The following is a 9312-nucleotide window of genomic DNA, read 5'->3' as shown; positions in this document are numbered from 1 at the left end:
TTGTAGCGTACTAACCGTTTGGGCTACAAACTTATATGACCCCAGTGTGGAAAGAGGAGATTCTCGCGAACACGATGTTCTCCGTTTTGCTCTATGTCCACCACAAGCGTCACGGGATTTGTCTGAAGGTAACCGGTACCGGTTTTACAAAAAAAATTGAAGTATGAAGGTAGTTTTGTGCCTACCCAAAAAAGTGGTTAAATATGTGTAAAAAATATATATTTCCTGAGCTTTCTTATATCTCCTAGATATAGAACAAACACTTCAAAACCTTGTTTATCATGATTTATTTGTTGACTGTTTGAATGTGTTATTCAATGTGTTTCTCTGGACTATAGTAGTAAAGGCCAAATGCAATATTTTATCTAATCATTTTTTGGGGAAACCTAAAAGGGGTCCAAAAATTCTAATTCAAATAGCTAAATGATCCATAGTATGACCATCTTAAAATAATTCCATATGTCAGCTTAGAACCCCCACCAATATTTAATATTAATCTGACAAATCTCTAACACTAACACTATCTTTGACGTAATGGACAATTGTGGCTTTCAGGTGAAGTTTCCTCTAGGTACAGATCTAGGATCAGCTTCCGCTCCCCCAATCTTAACATCTAAGGGCAGCCTCTCCCTACAACAGAACAGTGAGGCAATCCTTTTTGCTATTTCCTTGTGCTGTTTTTGTCTGTTTAAACTACCTTCATGCAAAATAGCACATTGTCATTTACAAAACAACCTGGCCAGTGGGTTGCTGTGGAGGGTGTGGGGAAATGCTGGGATGTTGGCTGCTTTGATATGCTCTTCTCTCTTGCATCTCTTGAACTGTGGGTTGGTGGTGGGGGGGGGGGGGGTCACTTGTAGGGCAAGCGTGTGGTAGGGCCTAGTTTCAGTTTGTCACTCAGTTTCTGGATAAGCAAGGACAGCTCCTCTGTAGCCTGAGACTTGTCTTCCAGGAGTTCGTAACGTAAACTGGAGATGTCCTGCTTGATTTCTTTCAGTTCACCTGCAAAGTAACATAATGTGAGGTCCTAACAGAAACAATGTGAGGTCCGTTCAAGTTGTTTGTATTGAGGAATTCTGTTAAAGGGTTCTCAAATGAAATATTTACTGAAATATTCACTGCATGACAATGTTGAACTGATGCACTCTCCATAATTCAATATATTTTTTATATACTGTACACAATGCAGTTAGCACGGTTTATTTGAGCTTCAAACACCAATGGGAACACTGTGGAATTTGCAGTTTGTAGACCTCTTTCTACCCCTGAGAATTGTTAATTTTCTGCATTGTGCAAAGACTATTTCAAAGTAAAAGTGAAGATGCAACTTTACCTTCATTGACCTCGTCGTTTTCTTTGTCCACTTGTGCTTTCAAAACGTAGCGTTTGATGAGTCGCTTCATGATTTGCTGCAACAAGGAAGGAAAATGTAAAAAATGTAGGCCTATATGCTGTTATGTTAAAGTGGGGCTAAATTTCCTGATTTGGCCTTGTTTTTCAGCTTGGTCATTAACAAATGCAGCAGCCATGACTGAAGCCAAACGAGAGTTGTCTTGGAGGGGGTGGTTTATTGTGGGTCTCTTGTGTGTGTGTGTTTGCAAGTGGCAAGTGTTTGTACATTCACTCTGCCAAAACGGTACACAGTTACAGTCACTCATCCTTCTAGATAACTTGAAACAGTCTAACCAAGACCCGGTCTCCCAAAAGCATCGTACGGCTAAGTTCATCGTTAGAACCTTTGTATGAGCATCGTTAAAACTCTGAGCTGTTTCCCAAAACCATCATAATTAACAATGCACTTGAAAATGCAGGTAATCTAACGCATGCCTCGGACAACTTGTAGAACAGATAAGTGGATGGTTAGATGTTTTTCCCCCCCTCCCGCATCACTGTATGCACAGAAGATCTCCGCTAAACATCTGTGACCGCCAATTACTTCAAAACAAAGTTGTCGATGTCTTCGCAATTGATACAAACAAGCGGCGTGTAAAAATATTATTTAAATGAAAACCGAGATGACTGCATTAAAATAAAGGCTATAGGCGTATCTCAATCATATTGAAATACATTTCTATTTTGCTACTTTTAGGCTACTGTTTGTAATTTGTCTCAATATAGTTAATGATGTACAGTATAGCCTAACATGCGTGCAATGATGTACCAAATCAGTGATTTAGTGCATTTTAATTGGGTAAGCATTAGAATAATCAGAATCAATATTTGCAGCCGTAGGTGGTAATATCTCTCTAGGAGCTGATCAGTCATCAGTATTGTGAAATAATGTTTAGGAAAGATTTGAATAGAGAAAGCTGACCCGAGAGCAGCAGTTCCTTTCTTTCGATTCTATCAGTATAGACATATGCTCCAACGACACACTTAGTGACCATTCTTTCTGCGTGGTGAAACGCATGTTACATCTTCGGCCGTTGTAGGAAAGATACATCGCTAACACACTGGTAAGCCTAGGTTCCATCGCTATTGGGAAATCAGGCCCAGGTCTTGTGTCTCGAAGTCGCCTAGGCAAGCTAGTGCTAGCCAACTTCTTTCGCAAATTAGCTTAACCTGGCTGGTGTGCGACCATGGCAAAGTTGGTTTGACATTGGATAACCTCTCTCTGGGCTAGTTAGGAAACATCAATACATTTCACAAAGTAAATTGGACAATATTTTCATATTTTAGTTGTCTCATTAAATGCTTTCAATATTTGTATTTGAATTTCTACAATTTATAATTGGTTTGAGGTTTTTAAGTCATTGAAATTTGGAGCTATTGATTTTTTTTTTTTTTAATTGTCCCATATACATTGAGGTCATTTACTGATGGTCCCTAACTAGCCCCATTGGGATATTGAATGTCAAACCAAATTGACCATGGGCATTACGATCAGGTACCGTGCAGCTGTGCTCCAAATTGATGATATCATGCTCTACTCTCAGTCGGTAGAGCATGGCGCTTGCAATGCCAGGATTGCGAGTTCGATTCCCATGGGGGACCAGTACAAAAATATAAGCACTCAGTCACTCTGGATAAGAGCGTCTGCTAAAATGTAAATGATTACTTGGGCAGGATTGAAATCAACCCAAGGAAAACTGTCATGGTATCCTTCATCCGTGACATACCTATCATCTCCCAAATCTCAGATTTGGACCAGACTGGCTTTATGACCAAAATTATCCTATTTATACTTTGTAGTCAATTTTGACACTAGAATACATGTTTCTGACTCATATCAATGCCACAAAGGCCATTTTCAAAATGTAAATTTGCTTTTTAAGGGCAGTCGATCTTTAAAAAAAAAAATATTTCGTGGTATCCAATCGCTAGTAATTACTATCTTGTCTCATCGCTACAACTCCCGTACGGGCTCGGGAGAGACGAAGGTTGAAAGCCATGCGTCCTCCGAAGCACAACCCAACCAAGCCGCACTGCTTCTTAACACAGCGCGCCTCCAACCCGGAAGCCAGCCGCACCAATGTGTCGGAGGAAACACCATGCACCTGGCACCCTCTGTTAGCGCGCACTGCGCCCGGCCCGCCACAGGAGTCGCTGGAGCGCGATGAGACAAGGATATCCCTACCGGCCAAACCCTCCCTAACCCGTACGACGCTAGGCCAATTGTGCCTCCCGGTCGCGGCCGGCTGCGACAGAGCCTGGGCGCGAACCCAGAGACTCTGGTGGCGCCGCTAGCGCTGCGATTGCAGTGCCCTAGACCACTGCGCCACCCGGGAGGCCTGGGCAGTCGATCTTTAATGTGACATTTTGCTAAACATTATATTTAGACTGACGGAGAGGTCAGCTTACCTGATAGCAAGTGGGTTGGTTCAGAATGCTGTGGGACTCTGCAATGCGTAGGTTGGACTGGGTGAAGAGATTGAGCTGCAAAAACAGACGCGCACAAACAAAAGCACATTTGGATACTTTATCTGGATACTCAATTAACCATAATAAAAAATAAGGACCAATTATCAATGAGAGTCTTAACCAGAGGTTGGAACCGGATCAGAGAACAGAACTGAAAAATAACAAAATCTTTCAAGGAACAGAAATGGAACCTGGAACGAAAGTGATCCATAATGTTCTGGAACAGAACCGTCATTTAAAAATCATGGGAACCGGTTAATATCGCTCTTTTACATTCCAGGCATTTATTTTCTAGTCCCACAACAAAACGCAACAAAGCCCTACTCTGTCACTCAGAAACGTATTCCAGTGTCTGCCTGCAAGCTGAAAATCTTTGGCTGTGAGTGTGCATGTTTAAGTTACCTGCGATCCTCCCCCCTCCTAAACAGACTCCTTTACTGACATTACAAGCTTGATTCAGAAGATAGGCAAAGACATTTGTAATTGGCTAGAGAAGAATGGATCAACATTTTCGATGCTAGTTAAGGATACTATAGGCCTAGTTATCACGTTTCACGTTGGATTTATTCACTACAAAAAGGTAAGACGTGTTTTTAATTCTGGTGCCGCTCTGCAATCACGAGCCTGTTAGCTAGCTAGCTCAAGCTTGTTAGCTAGCTAGCTCAAAGGACATTCAAAGCTCCTCCATAGAAGCCGCTCCTCCTTGGTATAATTCTGTGGACCTAATTTAGATAATGCATGTCATAACAAGATGCCCAGCGCTTCAAGCCTCCTCCTCAACTCTCTCTCGCTCTCTCCCCACCCACAAAATGTCTCCCTTGCTCTCTCCCCATCCACACAATTTCAGTAGCATCTTGCGCCATAGGCTACACACATGTAAACAACTAGCTTGCCTGCTCTCTCCGCACTGGTTGGTGAAGTCATGTAATCAGCTAAATGTTAAAAACTGTTGATTTCACAGGTTAAAAAATGAACAGAAAGGAACAATATAAACGGGTTCAAACCGGTTCAGAACCTTGTTTTGCTGGTAGGAACCGTGGTATGAAACAAAATAAATAGTTAATTTACCAAATAATTTTGGTTTCAACCCCTGGTTTTAACACTCGCAAGCACACACACCCGTACATTTACACACACACACGCACATATACGTTTTGGGGGATCAAAAAACGAATACTACATTGTTTCACATCATTCCTGGAACATTGTCAAAATACCAGGGTCTCAACTGACCCTGTCACTGCTCTGATGAAGGCCGTGCATTAGCTGTCAGTGTCTTATGGCTAAGGAGCTTGGAGAGGCTTCACTTACCAAGTATAGGTCAATAGTGTGTATAGTTCGATAGTGTGGTTAAAAAAAATTGGGACCGAAGGCCATCTGGCCTCAAGTGCCTCAAGTGCACAGAGAGCCTTATTAGTCATCAGTCATGTCTTCTTCTTCCCATTACCCAGCCACTCTTCGATTCCCTACAGGCTAACAGGAGGTCTACCCAAGGACATTCTTGGCCCCTCACCCACCCGATCAATAGGTAGATAATGGAAGAAATACCTTGGGTTCAGGGTAACAGAAGCGGTGTCAACCCATTTTGCTTCTAGCCCCCCCCCAAAATATAACGACATTTTGTGTGTCTGACCAGAAAGCACTGGAATTCAATGTACCCCATATTTGCATGTTTTAAAACCAAAAAACCACATAACACACTATAGACCCCTTTCTGTGTTTGCAAACATTGCCGCATGAGCGCGATGCGCGCAAGTTGTTGGCAGAACACGGGGAAGTTCTTATAGCACGCCAGCAAAAAAAAGCCTCTATTTATATGTTGTTTATGAGTGCATTTCACAATACTTTTGGATTATAATTGGATTTTATGGCTCGTATGAATGTCCTGCTTAATATAATGTTTGTGTCATCATGGCAAGTCAACTGCATTATACTTAAAAAACACTTCAACTCGATAAAATGGCTCTTTGGCTAGCTTTTGCTACAGCCTACTGTATGTCAATTAGCGTTAGCATTCTAGCTAACAACTGCTGCATCCAAAATAGTTATTTTGCAAAGGTCACAACCAAATATAATCTTAGCGACTGTTCAAGCAAGAATCAAAACATCACTGTAAGCGTATGAGAACCCCAAAAAGTTATTTTGTTTCAAAATAATACGTGTAAATCTAGGCTATGTTCAATGGGCGCAGATGGCGATGGCTTTCCTACTGCAGCCAAGAGTTGCTCGCATCTGTGCGTGACGTCAGTGTGTCGTGTAATGGAAAGGGGTCTATGTTACTATGAATGTTTCTGTTAAAGATGATTTAGACCAACTGCAACGAGTCTTCCTTGTGGCTCGCCTACTGAGATAACAATGCCGCAACATTTCCATTCCACTTGTCAGATTGCCATGTGAAATATGCCTCAGAGAAGAAATCAATGTGGTCAAATGTAGTTAATGTAAAGGGAAAACGAGAGAGAAAGAGAGCGAGGGACACAGAGAGAGACAGTAAGGGTGTGTTCGTAAATTCAATCTGGAGTACCAGAGTGCGCTCAGGGCGTTATTCCGTTTGGTTTTCGCTCTTGGAGCGTTCAGAGCGCACATTGGACGCTCTGGCCGAGGAGTAGGTTTGATTTAGAGTGTTCTGACCTCACAATGGCAGTCAAGCACCCAAGCTAACTGACTAAATGTTGGCTAGCTTGCTAGCTACTTTCAGACACAAATAAGAGAACACCTCAATCTGTCAATTTTACTCCCCCTAGCAGAGCTGGTTAGGATGTTTTCATGTTATATAGAGCATTAGTGACTAACTGTGCTGCTGGCAACAATATAATTATGCTTTTATTCCGATGTTTACTGACACTGGAGCTTTGGTAAATGCATCAATTATTCTGCGCTCTGTCACACTAAGACGAGAGTGCTCTGAAATTTGAGTAGATAGCCAGAGTGAATTAACTAACGCCCTGAGAGACAGAGAGGGAGGGTGACAGACAGACAAAGAGAGAAAGAATATATGCCATGGGGGCCTACTGATTCAAGATTTAAATAAATGATGTCTTCAAAGGGATCAAATTAGAGAGAGGCATCAAACTACATTGGTTCAAACCTGTCTTAAATGGGAATTTCCAGAGAACAGTCATCTCCATACATATACAGTTGAAGTCGGAAGTTTACATACACTTAGGTTGGAGTCATTAAAACTCATTTTTCAACCACTCCACAAATTTCTTGTTATCAAACTATAGTTTTGGCAAGTCGGTTAGGACATCTACTTTGTGCATGACACAAGTAATTCTTCCAACAATTGTTTACAGACAGATTATTTCATTTATAATTCACTGTATCACAATTCCAGTGGGTCAGAAGTTTACATACACTAAGTTGACTGTGCCTTTAAACAGCTTGGGAAATTCCAGAAAATACCTTCAGACAATATTCACACCACTTGACTTTTTCCACATTTTGTTGTGTTACAGCTTGAATTTAACATTTATTAAATGTAGATTTTTTTGGTGACAGGCCTACATAATACCCCATCATGTCAAAGTAGATACATTTTTAAATAACAATGAAAAGCTGACATGGTTGAATACTTATTGACTCAAGACTTGTTATGGCAAGCCTAAATAAGTTCAGGAGTAAAAATGTACTTAACAAGTCACATAATAAGTTGCATGGACTCCCTATGTGTGCAATAATAGTGTTTAACATGATTTTCTAAAGACTAACTCATCTCTGTACCCCACACATACAATTGTCTGTAAGGTCCCCCAGTCGAGCAGTGAATTTCAAACACAGATTCAACCACAAAGACCAGGGAGGTTTTCCAATGCCTCGCAAAGGGCATCTATTGCTAGATAAAAAAAATAAAAAAACAGACATTGAATATCTCTTTGAGCATGGTTATTAATTACACTTTGGATGGTGTAATACACCCAGTCACTACAAAGATACAGGCGTTCTTCCTATAACTCAGTTGCCGGAAAGGAAGGACACTGCTCAGGGATTTTACCATGAGGCCAATGGTGACTTTAAAACAGTTACAGAGTTTAATGGCTGTGAAAGGAGAAAACTGAGGATGTATCAACAGCACTGTAGTTACTCCACAATACTAACCTAATTGACAGAGTGAAAAGAAGGAAGCCTGTACAGAATACAAATATTCCAAAACATGCATCCTGCTTGCAACAAGGCACTAAAGTAATACTGCAATTAACTTTTTGTCCTGAATACAAAGTGTTATGTTTGGGGCAAATCCAATATAACACATTACTGAGTACTGTACCACTCTCCATATTATCAAGCATAGTGGTGGTTGCATCATGTTATGGGTATGCTTATAATCATTAAGGATGAGGGGGTTTTTCAGGATAAAAAAGAAACGGAATGGAGCTAAGCACAAGGAAAATCTTACAGGAAAACTAGTTCAGTCTGCTTTCCACCAGACACTGGGAGATTAATTCACCTTTCAGCAGGACAACAACTTAAGGCCAAATCTACACGAACCCAAATCTACACTGGAGTTGCTTACCAAGAAGACATTGAATGTTCCTAAGTGGCCGAGTTACAGTTTTAACTTAAATCTGCTTGGAAATATGTAGCAAGACCTGAAAATGGTTGTCCAGCAATGATCAACAACCAATTTGACAGAGATTGAAGAATTTTGAAAATAATAAATGGGAAAATGTTGCACAAGAGACTTTCCCAGAAAGACTCACAGCTGTAATCCCTGCCAAAAGTGCTTCAACAAAGCATTGACTCAGGGGTGTGAAAACGTGTGTCAATGAGATATTTTTTGTGTTTAATTTTTATTAAATGTACTAACATTTCTAAAAACATGTTTTCACTTTGTCATTATGGTTTATTGTGTGAAGATGGTTGAGCATTAAAAAATATTGAATCCATTTAGAATTCAGCCTGTAACAACAAAATGTGGAATAAGTCAAGGAGTATGAATACTTTTTGAAGGCACTGCACACACACACACACACACACACACACACACACACACACACACACACACACACACACACACACACACACACACACACACACACACACACACACACACACACACACACATCAATACCCTGGACTTTGAACTGTCCAACCCCAGCTCTAGATCCTTCTTCACACTCCGTTGTCGGCAATGCAGAATGCCGACTATCCACCTGATGTGGTGGTAGAAGGACTTGGGAGTGGGAACGATGCTGAAGGGAGGAGGCAGTGTCTTGCCGTTGTCAAAGTACGACAGCCATAGCTTGGAGCGTGCAAACTTCCACTCCACGTCCGCATCGTCCTGAGAGATAAGCAGAGTTATTTCTCTCTCTGAGCAAAGACCCCCTTAACAGATTGACTTAGTGACGCTAGCTAATGTTACAAACACACATGATCAAAAACCTATTTGAACTGATGATAACCTGTTCACTTCCTTTGCTGTAGGCCTAATCTATGAGATAACAATAGTTT

General features: G+C 41.1%; 1 protein-coding gene across 1 annotated transcript in view; it reads right to left on the bottom strand.

The window, feature by feature from the left end:
- Positions 1–850: 850 nt before the first annotated feature.
- The window catches only part of LOC120061864 (short transient receptor potential channel 3-like), a 97898-nt gene continuing 89436 nt past the window's right edge, over positions 851–9312 (bottom strand). Inside the window, exons 9-12 of the mRNA XM_039011644.1 lie at positions 8933–9142; positions 3802–3876; positions 1334–1409; positions 851–1002 (exon numbers count right to left, since the gene is read on the bottom strand). Of these exons, the coding sequence (XP_038867572.1) occupies positions 851–1002; positions 1334–1409; positions 3802–3876; positions 8933–9142 (513 nt within the window). The remainder of the gene's footprint in view (positions 1003–1333; positions 1410–3801; positions 3877–8932; positions 9143–9312) is intronic.

Source organism: Salvelinus namaycush, chromosome 17, assembly GCF_016432855.1.
Source record: "Salvelinus namaycush isolate Seneca chromosome 17, SaNama_1.0, whole genome shotgun sequence".
Taxonomy (NCBI): Eukaryota; Metazoa; Chordata; class Actinopteri; order Salmoniformes; family Salmonidae; genus Salvelinus; species Salvelinus namaycush.
This window is presented reverse-complemented; position numbering and strand designations above follow the sequence as displayed.